Source organism: Sarcophilus harrisii, chromosome 4 (genome assembly GCF_902635505.1).
Source record: "Sarcophilus harrisii chromosome 4, mSarHar1.11, whole genome shotgun sequence".
Lineage (NCBI taxonomy): Eukaryota > Metazoa > Chordata > Mammalia > Dasyuromorphia > Dasyuridae > Sarcophilus > Sarcophilus harrisii.
The window spans coordinates 312,099,946-312,114,280 of NC_045429.1; the positions used below are offsets into that span (position 1 = coordinate 312,099,946).

The 14,335-nt window shown below is 32.4% G+C and overlaps 1 protein-coding gene across 2 annotated transcripts in view; it reads right to left on the bottom strand.

The window, feature by feature from the left end:
• LOC100932448 (ATP-binding cassette sub-family A member 10-like) overlaps positions 1-14,335 on the bottom strand; it is a 99,444-nt gene that overhangs the window by 7,153 nt on the left and 77,956 nt on the right. For both annotated transcript variants that reach the window (XM_031965704.1, XM_031965703.1), the window contains 11 exons: positions 12,479-12,598; positions 11,175-11,258; positions 10,678-10,769; positions 8,060-8,180; positions 7,394-7,511; positions 6,606-6,697; positions 2,675-2,844; positions 1,243-1,318; positions 1,071-1,165; positions 457-573; positions 118-258 (listed from right to left, as the gene is read on the bottom strand). In XM_031965704.1, the coding sequence (XP_031821564.1) occupies positions 118-258; positions 457-573; positions 1,071-1,165; positions 1,243-1,318; positions 2,675-2,844; positions 6,606-6,697; positions 7,394-7,511; positions 8,060-8,180; positions 10,678-10,769; positions 11,175-11,258; positions 12,479-12,598 (1,226 nt within the window). The remainder of the gene's footprint in view (positions 1-117; positions 259-456; positions 574-1,070; positions 1,166-1,242; positions 1,319-2,674; positions 2,845-6,605; positions 6,698-7,393; positions 7,512-8,059; positions 8,181-10,677; positions 10,770-11,174; positions 11,259-12,478; positions 12,599-14,335) is intronic.

Sequence of the window (14,335 nt, forward strand, 5' to 3'; positions counted from 1 at the left end):
GTGCCTAAAATGTAAAGTGTTATTTTTACACAAGAAAGCAAGAAAAATTTGATGAGAGGATTAAACTTACTTTTGCCACCAGAGGAGGGAAAAACAAATCAATACAACTTTCCTTACCTTTCTTGCTTTGCTGCTGTTGGGAAAAGTTTCAAAATCTCTTCATGGAGATGTCTCATTTGCCCAGGTTCTTTCACTTTTATTTCCAGTATGTAATCTTTACCAAATTTGCTTTTCAAATGTTGGATGGAACCAATGCATCTAGAATAGATAATTTTCAACATTCACATTTGCAAAAACTGTGTTTCAAGTTTTTCTCCTCTTCCATAACAAGTAATTGATGTTAAATATGTATAATTCTTCTATACATATTTTCACAATTATCATGCTGCACAAGAAAAATCAAATCAAAAAAGAAAAAAAAATTTGATCATAAATTATAATGGGACACTCACTCACCTTAACTGTCCTGATACCATGATAGCCACTCGGTCACATACAGCTTCAGCTTCTGCCATGTAATGTGTAGTCAGGATAGCACCACTCTCCTTTTTAAATATTTCTCGAATAGCCTTCCTGCAATGAAGTCAAGAAAATGCATAAATTAAGAGAAGCAAACTAATGTCTCCATAAAACTTGACAAAAGAAATTAGTATGTCACAGATAAAAAAAAAAAAAACTTGTTTAGACAATTCAAATAAAAGAGAGAATGTCCAAGAGAGGATGAATAGTAGTGTAGCAAGAAGCCAAAAGGAAATTGACAAATGAATTGAAGGAATTGGGTTAAAAAAATTGTGAATGAGGATAGTTTCTATGAGAAGTCAGAAGCTGAGATTTAAAAAATGAGAGAAAAAGATTGAACTAAGACTAAAAAACCAATAAAATCCTTAAAAATTTATGGGGCTTTAGACGATACCTTGAATGATCATAAATATTAAGGAAACTTTCAGTGATAAATGTTTCTATAGAGCCAACCAATTTGAATGAATTTAAGAAATAAACAATTTTTAATGCTTAGTTTTTATATGATTAAAATCTAAATGGGCTTTCTTTGGCATTATAATTATCCTCACCATATTTGTTGCTGCCCTTCTGGATCCATTCCAGTTGATGGTTCATCCAAAAGTATGACAGCTGGATTTTCTAGAATACTCAGAGCAAAGCATAACTAAAATGCAGAGAAACGTAATTAGTGACTATCCTCACCCTGACAATACTTAGAAGAATGCCAAGTAGATTACATACCTTTCGAGTTATGCCTGTTGGCAATTCCTTGACTGGAACCTTCATGTACTTCTGAAGTTTGAAAGCATCTTTTAATCTGACAGAAAATACATTGAGTGGTGAAATGCCAGCTAAAATAACTCTGAGGTTCTACCTCACACCAAAATGATGAAAAAGTGATGAACATTTAAGTTGATGAAAAAATGAAAATTACAAATATGGGAGGCATTGTAGGAGTAAATAGGCTACCAGTGCATTGTTGGTAAAGTTATGAATGGTTCAGCTATCCTTGGATGCTCAACAGGTCACTATGCATATGCCTCTTGACTCAGCCACATCACTTATATTTACATCTTCAAGAGATTTAAAAAAGAGGAAAAGTATCCATACGTATAACAGTGTTCAAAACAAGAGGATGCCCTTAACTTGGAGAATGAGTGAACAAATTATGGAACATGAATGTAGTGAAATATTATTATAAGAAGTAATATAAAAATAATGAAAGGTAAAGATTCAGAGAAATCCAAGAAGACTTATACAAATTAATGCAGAGTACAGTGAGGAGACTCATAAGAAACAGTTATACAGTAATATCATTGTAAATACAGATGACTTTGAACAGCTTGGGACCCCTCATCAATTCAATGACCAATGACCTGCACATCTTCTGACAGAGAGTTAATGAACTTGAGATGAAGAACAAAATATACATTTTTGGACATGGCTAATGTAGGTATTTGTTTTGTTTTACCATGTAAGTTTGTACTAAAGTTTAATTTTTTTTTCCTTTTCAATGTGAGAGGAGAACAGAAAACAAATGTTCTTCATTGAAAATTAAATTTTAAAAGGGGAAAAATGTTTTGAATCAGACTATTTGGCCAATGTTGGATATTGGAAGAATGTTCCTAGAATAGAGAGTATATACAATGTAGAAGAGCTATTTATTATTATTCTGAAAGTATCAGCTCTGGCAATCAGGAAGTGACTCATTTAAGGAACAAGAAAGGAGTTTCATAGGTTCAATTAACATTGAAAATATTCATTTTAATTTGTCTTGATTATATTAATTTCATATTTCAAAACTTATTTATTAGGATTTGTAATAATGATCAATGAAGTGAGACGCAATAAAACAATCTGAGATCAATCATTTATGATCTAGAAAAACTTGGGAATGTAATTGAAAATCTTCATGTCTGGTTTTGTGTGGAAAGCAGCATTGCCATGTTCTCATCCTTGTCCTAAAATAATGTTTACCTATGAGAATCTAAGATAGAGAAATAAAATTATATCCCTTGTATTTAATAGTAATTTTCATTTTAAAAAATTAAATAAGTTTTGTGCAGCTTAGATTTGCAAACTCTAAGCAGATACTTTTATTGTCCCAGCTTTGTTGTAACTTTCTCCTTTCTCCTTCTCCAGAGAATTGATGCATTTTCTCTTTTTACTATACCTTGAAATAGTGACCATGGCATCTTCCTTCTTTAGTCCTTTCACTGCAGCATAGACCTCCAGATGTTCTTTCACTGTAAGGTTTTTCCATACTATATTTTCCTGAGCACAGTAACCAAGGATAGTAACCATTTCATCTTTTTGTTGAGTTGTGTTTTTTTTCAGAATTACCTACACAAAAAATTTACATTCAAATTCAGCATGTAGTTCTAAAACAAATATATTTCAACAAATACTATTATTAGTTTGGAGATGATTGATATGCTTGAAGATCATTCATAAGTAAGTTCAGAGAGACTCATTAGTAGTTTGACCACAGAGAGTTGAGTTTTCTGTCATAATAATTCTCCTACATGGACCACATGGTCTACTAAATTGTAGTGACCTTGACATCTGTATCAACAGAAAGAATACCTATTACAGAGGTATCACAGATCATTGAAGTATTTCATAATATATATATTTTTTAGTAACCAATATTGGGGCAACTAGATGGCACAGTAGAGAGAGCTTGGGCCTAAAGTCAGGAAGACCTCAGTTCAAATCTGGCCTCAAACACTTAATACTAGCTGTATGACCTTGGGCAAGTCTTTTAATCCAAATTGTCTTGTAATCAATCAATCAAAATAAAAATAACCAAAATGTTAATAACAAAAAGTTAATCTGAAATAATTTAGTTATAAAGAATTGCTAATTGAATAAGCACATGAATATCAGTTTCTGCAACTATAGAGAATAAAATCATAGAGAATTTGTTCTCTCTCAGTGTTCTTCCAAATCAAGGTGAGGGATCCTTAGTTTTATCTTGGGTACTTTGATCTGAATTTTATGGCCCAGTTTCCAAGGGGTTGAATTAATGCCTTATTGGTCTCACTATTTGGTGATTGGCAACATTTTCCTGTCCAATTTATCCTTTATATTGTCAGAATAACTTTTCTTCCTTAGGTAAAGATTTTCTTATGAAATTCCTCAAAAATCTGTGATTGCCTCAGGATTAAATTCATCCTCTTCTTAGTGCTCATCAAGGCCTGTCCATGATTTGATATCAATTTCTTCCTCTTTCTTTCTTTCTTTCTTTCTTTCTTTCTTTCTTTCTTTCTTTCTTTCTTTCTTTCTTTCTCCAACCCTTACATTACTCCTTTTCTGGTATTCTATTAACCAGGAAAATTGGTTTATCCTTTTCTTTTACTAGCTCTCATGCTTCATTATCCTTGCTCATTCTGCCCCTTAAGCTTGGCAGGCGTTTCTTCCTCCTCCTTATCTGAGGATTTCCTAAAAACTTTTAAAATCTAATATCTTCTCCATGTAGCCTCAATTTTTATCTTTGGTTTATAATGATCTTGACTTTTAGAACTTCCATGGCCCATTTTTGGGGGAGAGGTAGAAGAAACGAATTCATTTATCACTATAATATTGTGAATTATAATTGTCTCTTTACTTTTATCTACCTTGGAGATTCTAAAATTCATCGAAGTAGGGATCAACTTTATCTAAATTTCACATGTGCCCCAGTGCTCTGCAAATAGTGGTGTTCAATATGTACTTATGATTGCTGATAGGCCTCTGATCCCTAAATGTCCTGAATCTCCATGTCTAGGCAACCCTGCTGTCTTTCAAAATCATATCCCTAAACATTTCATTTTGGAGCCTATCATAATAGCATTCCACTTGATTTTTATATGTCTTTCTTTTCCAGTCCAACCTACCCACAGCTTTTAATTATATATTCCTGAAGCAAGGGTATAACTATACCATTGGAGTGCTCAGGAAACTTCAGTGGTTCCCTATTTTCTCTAAGATAAAAATACAACCTCCTCTTTTTTTTTTTTTTTTGGCATTTAAAGCCCTTTACATTCTGATTCTAACCTTTTTTTTTTCCCCAACTGATTTCACACTGCTCCTCTTTATTCCAGTCAATAGTCTTATATTCCAATCAAACAGGCTTGCTAGCTATTGCTTGTATATCTTGATATCATTGTCACTTTCTATATAAGGCTTTTCCTTCCTTATTCCCCTAGTTGTTAATACTTTTCTCTTAACAGTTCCTAACCCAAGGCCTTATATTTGCTTCTGTGTACTTGTGGTTTTGTTTTTATAGAACATAAGCTTTTTGAGGTCAGGGATGCCCCTTTTTTGTCTTTCTATTCCTACAATACAATAGATGAATGATGAATTCTTATTGGATTAAATTCAAAGACGGACATATATTATGTTGTTCAGTCAGTTCTTTATGACCTCATATAGGATTTCTTGGAGAGTTTAACCATTTTATTCTTCAGCTAATTTATTACTGAGGCAAATAGAGTTAAGAGACTTTCCCAGAGTCACACATCTACTTCATGTCTGACACCATATTTGAACTCAAGAAGATTTGCCTTCCTGAATTCAAGTCTGAGTTTCTCTCCATTGAGCTACCTAGCTGACCCCGTATATCTCAGCATTGTGTTAATTATAACAAATCAAAAGTAAATGCAAAAATGTATATCTAGATGATGACAGAAAAAATTTATGAGGACTGATATGAACAAAGGCAGAAGGTAAATATATAGAGAAATGCTTCCCACAACACTTTTTCTTGTATATTCTTTCTTCCATCCCTCATCCTGAGGGAATGTATTTCTCTTCTTTCTGTCTCAAATATGCTGATAGTTGGTATTGACACAAGTTCTTCCATTTCATTGTTTGAGTTATTGACTCTTACTGCTGAAATTTCTGACTCTGACTTGCCTTTGATGACTACTTTTTTGATCTCCTAGCCTCTCTACCCCCAAAACCCTAAGTTTCACTTATGCTGTCTCTGCCTGAATTAGAATCTTGATTGGTAAAAGGACTAATATCCTTTTTTAAAAAAATAATAAAAAAAATTTATTTTCAAAATATATGCAAAGATGATTCTCAATATTCACCCCTGCAAAACCCTGTTCCAAATATTTTTTCTCTCACTTTCCCTCTTCCTATAGACAGCAAACAATTCAATATATGTGAAATGTGCACTTCTATACATATTTCCACAATTATCATGCTGCACAAGAAAAATCAGATCAAAAAGGAAAAAAATGAGAAAGGTAACAAAAATCAAGCAAACAACAATAAAAAAACGTAAAAATATCATATTGTGATCCATATTCAATCCCCATAGTAAAATTTTCCCCATTGAAAAAATTCAATCCTTTTCCCTCATACTGACTTTTCTCTAGTATGGACTAGTCTCATCTGTTTCTCAGTTCTAACAATTAAATACACTTAGCTAGAAGGCCACCAATACCCTATACGTATTGACTTAATAAGAATTTTTTTTAAAGGGCCAAGACAATCTTACTTTTATGTTTTTCATACTGAGCATAGTATCTTGCATATAGCAAGAGTTTACTTAACACTTTTTTCATTCATTTATATTCATGCATTTATCTACTCTAGTTTCTAGAAAGGTTATATCTTGCTCAAGGTCACACATGTGAGCCTAAAGTTCTTTGTAAATCCATTGTTCTTTCTGTTGCATTATGCTTTTTTAGATAAAAGTTACTATTACACCAGTTGTTTTTCAGTCATATTACTCTTTATGATCCCACTTGAGGTTTTCTTGACAAAGATAATGGAGTGGTTTGCCATTTCCTTCTCTAGCTCATTTTATAAAACATTTCTGCAACTATTTTATGATCTCCTTGTCTTCCCATTTAGTATCATCACCCCCTAAGACAGTGTTATACATATAATAGGCACTTTAAAATGTTATACAGTAATGTTACTTTGGGCAATTCACATTTCCTTTCACTGATTCTTTCTCTCTTCCTCCATTAAAAAAGTTTGTGAAAAAGTGTCACAACCACTAATTTTAAACCAAACTTGAACTAGTAAAGAGCCTAAAGATTGCTATTGCCACTTACTTTATTTCAAGTGTCTTTAGTCAAAATATTTCCCTTTTTTTCTCTTACCTTCCCAGCTGTTGGTCTTGTGTCTCCAGTTATCATTCTAATACATGTACTTTTGCCAGCTCCATTGTGTCCCAGCAATCCCAGTATCTCACCTGGAAGGAAAAATGAAAGATAATCAGTGAAGATATTTCCTGTTTTCCTGTATCTTATATTCTAATGTTAAAGTTACACCTTTACTCTTCTGAATAAAAATCCAAAATAAACTTGTTTTGTGGCTTGGTACTTGATTAAAAGTTAGAAAGCTGTTATGTCACTGAGTATAGGAAGTGTCCATATCAATACCAGGATTAAGTAAGCTTTGGGAATTTTAGCTGAGAAAATTTTTGATTACTGAACCAATAAAGAAGTAGGCTGGCAGGATGGTTCACCAGAGTGAGCATGGTAATATATTGGCACCTGAGATATTGCTACTAAGTGTCTGGAAGTTTAGATGAAAATCCTGGTTTTGTAATTGATAAATGAATTTTTCCTAATCTAAGAATCATTTATCCAATAGCTCTTTTTTGAAAAAATAGCACAAACTAAGTCAGTTCTTCTTGAATAAGATACCGATATCATAAGAATTTCCATGCTGCTTAGAGTCCTATATTAGGTACCTCTATAGAAATTTTATGTACTTGTGGCTAAGTGGGATCAACAAGATGGCAGATTAGTAATTTTCTCCAGATCCCTTTAACTGTCTGAATCCTCCTTCCAAAAAAAAATTATGCATGAGATCTAGAACAATTACAGCTAAATCCACAGAACAAAGAAGAGAGTTTCCACATAAAATCTTGGTGAATTAAGACCTTTTTTAACGCAGAAAGAGATATTTCTTGTAGCCACTTTCTTCTTTCCCTTGGAAAAACAACTTTTCTTCTTGCCTTCATATTCTTTCCGCAGACAGCTGGCAATAATAATAGGTTTCTGGAAAAGAAACTAGAACTTTATTTTCCTAATAGTTTTTTAGTTGGATGTTGTGTTCTCTCTGACTCTCAACTTTATCTTTGTCCCAAGCCATTGAACAAATTAAGTTACATTGAGGGCAACACTTAACAGAGATAACTGAGGAAACTGTTCCAGCTTGTGTTCATAGATGGAAAATTCATATTTCCATGCATGAATGTACAATAAGAATGTATTCTATGAGTCTGCTTTTCTCTATGTAAAATGAAGAATTAGCTTAAAGAATGCCTTATCACAGCTAATTTTAAAGAGGCCAAAACCGCAGACCTAATACCTATTCAACATTGTTTACAATATAGCTTGTTCAAGATCTTTGACTCACTAAGGCTTTTTGGATTTTTAACATTATTTCTGTGCTTAAAGCAATTTTTTTTTAAATAGAAAAAACAAAACACTTTGTTCTTTTCCTTTAGTTTCATAGTTTGAGAATAAATTAAAGATTGTTTATTCTAATTAAGAGCTGATTCAATCTTCTAAGCATTTCAGTAAACATCCACACAAAGTTTCACCTCATCCAGATTGGAAGAAGTCAGAACTCTTGCAACTCTAGCTCTTTCTGCCTGAACATCTTCATCTTCATTTTCTAGTTCTTCAGGATTGGTACCACCATCACTATTTGTTGGGGAAATTCTACAAAGGACAAAAAAGCCATAAATAATGATTTCTATATATAGTTGATGCCAAATATTGGCACTCTATTAATTTTTATTTTTGTTTCCAAAGAAGTTGGACTATTTTATCTTTTCTCTGTATTAGTTTCTTCAACTATAAAATGAAGATAATAATAATACTTACCCCCCAAGCTTGTTTTTCAGAGATAAGGTAGATTTGTAAAGTGCTTAACAAAGCATTCCCATAACAAAGTATTCCCTTTCTCTTATTGCATTTCTTTCCTTTAGAGTCAGCTTTAACTTTTCCCATTCATATCCCTTACATTCAGTCTACCACCAAGTATTGCCATTTCTTTTTCTCAAATATTTTCTCATATTTTTCTGTTATTTTAGCTTCTCTGACATTATGACCTCATGTATATTTATATATAAACATACAAGTCTTGCAGACTTGTAACTGGTCTTCTTTACTTTATTCCCCATTTAATTCTACCATCCTTCAAACCACTGGCATTCTAATCTTACCAAACTTAACTTGCTTAAGAAATAAGGATCATAGTTCATGTTCTACTACATTTATGTTTAAATTAAACTTAGCTGTATGGCTCACAAAAGGCTCCATAATTGGACTCAATTGCCTGAATCTAACTTCCTTCTCCACTACTCCACTAACACAGGCTTCTATTCCAATCATACTGGTCTTGTTACTGTTTTCTGCATAACCATTCTTATCTCTATCTCTTTACCTTTGCTAGTCTTGCATCCTTTCACATGCTTATTTTCCTCCTCTATGTATATTAAAATTCTAGACATTTTAAAAAGAGGCGATCCTTACCTCAGTCATTCAATTCAACAAGCATTTATTAAATGTCTGCTATATGCTAGGAATTGTGCTAAATCTTAGGTACAAGAAAGACAGAAATGGAATGGATATTCCCTTCAAAGAGGTTACCTTTTTCTGGAGGGATAAAGCATGGACACATCTAAATAAATAAACATAAAATAGATTGAGCTTCTTGAGAACAGGGACTATCTTTCACAATCATTCTATCTTCTTTCTATCTGCTTTGCTTGACACAGTACCTAATATAGGTGCTTACTAAATGACTGATTGTTTTAGAGGAAAATAAGGATTCTATTAAATAGATCTGGTGGTATATTAAAGAGACTTAGGTATAAGGGGCCCCATGTTCAAAAGCTCAAAGGCCAGAAATGGTGTATTTTGAATGAGAAGAAGAGAATTAGCTGGTTTGAATAGAATGGGATTTGTAGTAAAGAGAGTCAGATGAAATAAGAAGGAAAAGACATGTGGGAGCCAGACTGTGGATGGTTTAAATGCAAAACTGAGGATTCTGTATCAATTTAGAGGAAAAGGGGAATGATTAAAGATTTTTGAATAGGTGAGTCATACAGACAGATTTCTGTTTTTAGAAATATCTGTTTGGCAGCTTTAATGGAGGATGAATTGCAAAATGGATTGATTGGAAGTAGGGAGACCAACTGGCAGACTATTTCAATAGTACAGATGAGAAGTAGATAGAATCTGAATTAGAATAGACATTTTATGAGTAGAGGAAATAGGAGTGTAAAAGATTTTGTGAGAGTAGAATTAGCAAGATTAGGCAATTGATAAGAAGCATGTGTATCTGAGACAGGAAAAAATTAATGATGCTAGGGTTGTGAATATAGATGAAAAAGATGATACTGATATAAAGGATAGCACTTGGATATTTTCAAATTCTTTCAAATATGTGAGATTCATTTTTCTAAATACAATGCAGCCTCCTTAAGAGTAGGGATACTACTTAATATGTTTTCATTTTATTACCAAGTATATTATTAAAAATTTTCCAAGAAAACCTCACTGACCAATTTATGATTATTGTAGTTATTCATTCGGTTCAGTTGTGGCTGACTCTTTATGGCCCCAGCTGGTGTTTCTTGGAAAACTAGTGGAGTCATTTGTACTTTCTTTCTTCAGCTCATTTTACAGATAACGAAACTAAGGCAAACAGAATGAAGAGATTTTCCCAGGATCACACAACTCATGAGTATTTGAGGCTGTATTTGAACTTAGGTCTTTCTGACTCTAGGTCCAGCTCTCTGTCCGCTGTGCTACCTAGCTTTATGCTTAAACAGTTAATAAGGAGTCACTAACTACAGTCCTTCTATTAAGATGTTGGATCAGTAAACAGTATTCTGCCTTGATGCTATCTACTGTGGCCATTGTCATCTGACTGAGAATTCCTGAATTTTGATATCTAATCTTCCATTGTGCTCTAAAGTACAATAGATTTTTTTGCAGCCCTTGCACATGAACTCACCTGTAGTTATTGTAACCCTTAATTAGAAAGTAACTCCTTGAAAGCAGGGATTGTTTCTCATTTGTAATTGTATTCCAGGGCTTAGCACAATGCTTGGTAAATTAAATAAGATTTTTTCCCCCATTACATTTAAATCCATTACAATAAATTTATAAATTAAATGTACTGAATTCTATTTTTTACTTTGCTAACCTGAACAGAGGGTCCTTTCTCACACATTGCTTTCCATATTTCATTTCCAGACATCGCAGAACAAAAAGGAAAATGATACAATGAAGGTAAGGCTAAGGAGAAAGAAAGACAAACACAGAGACAATATAGTAAAAATTATTTCTATATTCACCTTAACACAATTATTGCTCTTTTCTTACTAAGACCTTCCCTTACCAGAAAATCTAATAAGTACAGTTGCACGATTCTTACAGCTTTGGATATAGATTAAAGTTATGAAATCTTTACAAAAATTTGTTCCAGGTTTTATACTCCTCAAATTGGATTAATGTAACCAAAGAGAAAGCATCAATCAGTAGTACAAGAAGAAAAGAAAAACATCATAGCATCAAAGACTTCTGAAGACTTTTTTTCTAAATAATTATAATTTCATCACATTCACATTTACAAATAGATTACTCAAGAGTGATACCAATCACCCTTAAAACACACATATCCAAATGGAAAAGTATTCTTACTATGAGGACCATGAAGAACACATTTTCATTTATTTTATCCTCTTCACTCATTACATTAAAGTTCCTGAAATTCCTAAAGTTGATCTGCCAAAAGAAAATCATAATTAAATTTGTTTATGTCATTGATTGTATCCAAATAAATCCATAATGGATCTCAGTTCAATTTCCTTTTGTTTGTCAAAGTGTACATATTTCTTAAGAATAGAGATATTATCTTCTTTGTTCCTCTTTTCACAGCCTATACTTGACTCTCAAATTCCTTGATTTTTATTGCAGTTTTGACTATCAGAAATTTGCAAAACTGCAAAGTAAATAAAGCTTATTGTTTCCCAAATCCCCTTTTCTGTTCCCATTTTCTTCTTGGCACAGCCCTCTTTTTCCCAGACAGCAAGAGATCCATCTTTCTCCTTTCTATCTATACCTAAGTACAAGAAAGATCCCAACCTCTTTTCACTGGGGTTATGAATGTCAAATAACTCCATAAATAATAATGAGTAAGTTAAGAGTTGAGATACTTCTGTTTCAAAGACACTTGTATCTCTTAAAATATTAAATGTTATTATAAATAAATGTATTTCATTTTGTAGAATTTCGGACATAAGTAAGCTATTATGAGGGGATATATTTCTGGGGAAGGGATACTTCCTGGTATCATCAAAATCACATCAAGTGGTTAGCTACTTATTCTCCCAGGAACTTGCATTCCCCTCCATGACCCTAGAGGGCAGGGGTTCTTAAAGTTTTTTCACCTTTTTCATATCATGAACCCCTTTGGCAGTCTGGGGAAACCTATGGACCCCTTCTTCTCTGAATGTTTTTAAATGTATAAATTAAAATATATAGGATTATAAGAAAGCAATATTATTCACATATAGTCATTTAAATATATTTTTAAAAGCATAGTTCATAGGCACCAGGTTAAGAACTATTACTATAGAGAGTCAATTATTGGTGCACCTATATGTATTTATTCTACTGAGGCATCAATGGATGAAGGGGAAGTATAATTCTTTCCCTCAACCAGAAAAAAACAACAGAATTTTCCTCCTATTAGTTTATAAACAATCTCTTGAAAGAGAGTAAAAGAATTGGACTCTAAACTAGTCAAAAATATTTATTAATCTCTTACCACATGCCCGGTATTGTGCTAACTCTGGGATCTCCTACTTTCTCCTGTTTTTAAAATCCAGTCAGAATTGGACAGCACCAATCTGACATTATTTTTTGCAGTGGTTTTCACTGAGACACAAAGCTTATTCAAATAGCAACATGTATAGTGATACTGGGACATGTTCGGTACTTACCTCCAAAATCAGCATTGTGCATCCAAACATGGTGAAGAAAGGTATAAATGCAGTGCAACAAAGTGTATTAAATAGTTTAGCATTACTTGATTGAATAAAGATAAATATGAACATGGAAGCCTGTAAGAAAATTTCATAGAGATATGAACAGAAAGTTTTAGTCACTTTAATTAGTTTTAGATTACTTTCATACTTTGTTTCTTTTTCTTATGGTATCTTTTTAGCTCACACACCATTTTGTAGTGAATATTGCCTTAATTTGGTATTTAATATCTTCCAACCTCTAGCTTCCATTTGTCCAAATTTATTTCACTTTCTCTCTATTTACATGCTATTTTACAGTCAAACTAGCCTACTTTTTATATCCCAAACTCAGCATTGTATATTAAATCTCCTGGCTTTCATGTAGTTTCTACCTTCTTTTTTATTTTCTCTATATTCTTACACCTTTGGGAGTTTAAAATTACTTGCCCTTAGTCACACAGTCAAATTTCAGCAACAGAACTTGAACCCAAATATTTCTTGCTCTAGGATAGCTTTATCCAGTATTCTTTGATGCCTTTCAAAATATATCTAGCAGTGCTTTTTTTTTTTTTGTATCAAAAAGCTGGAAAGAAGATAGATGTATATCAGTTGTTGAATGGTTAAATGTTTTGTTATGTGAATGTAATATTCTATTATATTACTATGCTACTATGGCCACAAAAATACAAAAAATCACAGAAAGACTAGTTGTGGGAGCTTTTTATTCCTTTTTATTCATTTCATTATTCAGGGCTCTGGGCCATTCTTTCCACAATTAGGTGAGTAGAAGCCTGTATTCTGTTAATATTAATCTCATCTGATCAAAATCTGACTTCTAGAATAATAATGTGAAAGAAAGAGTGATTCCTTTGATAAAATTCAAAGAGGAGTTTGATGTCCTAAAAATGATTTAGTTAGTTGTTACCTCCCTTAGCTAATTGTAACTTAATTATAAGAGAAAGGATGCCTTTGATGCTGCTGTTCATGGTTATTTTGATGACATGTAAATCCCCAACCCCAACCTCCCATCAGCCTACTTGTGAACCCTCTAAATATAATTTAATCTATTATCTGATTTAGTTTACCAAAAAGCCTGATTAATATAAATTTTACTTATATTCTATTATGACTGCTTTAATTTTTCAGCTTTTATGATATTGAAAGAGCATGGAATTATGTATCTTCATATATATATATATATATATATATATATATATATATATATATTTAACTTTTATAGCCTAAGACAGTGATTCTCAAAGTCTGGTCCAGAGCATCCTCAGAATCTCTGAAATACTTTCAAAGAGTCTACAAATTCATAATTGGTTTATATTATTAATGTGATCAATATCTATAACTATAACCTACATAAACAAAAACTCTTTGGACAGATCCTTAATCATTTTTAATAGGATAAAGATATTGAGAACAAAAGTTTGAGGACCACTGGCCTAAGAGGAAAGGACATTATGTAAAAGAATTCTTTCTCTGTCACTCTAATGTATTTTTAATCTTTTAGAAGTCTTATTAGAATCCTAGTCTTTTTTTAGTTTTTTTTTTAAATCTGAGATTTGAAGCTATGTTTAAGCATAATAATAAAGTTCAAATTTTTCTTGTCTATATAATTCTTTCATGGGATAGATAAAATTTGGCAGCAGTTACGTACCATATGAACTCAGAAAGGAGATATTGCTCCCATAGTACCTATATGAAGTGATGCAAACTGTAACATATAGGAACATCAGGGGCATTCTGAAAAGATGGCAGTGTAGGTCAGAAATTTCTAGACTTTTGAGATTTCCTCCAAAAAAAAAAAAGACAAAAAATCACCAA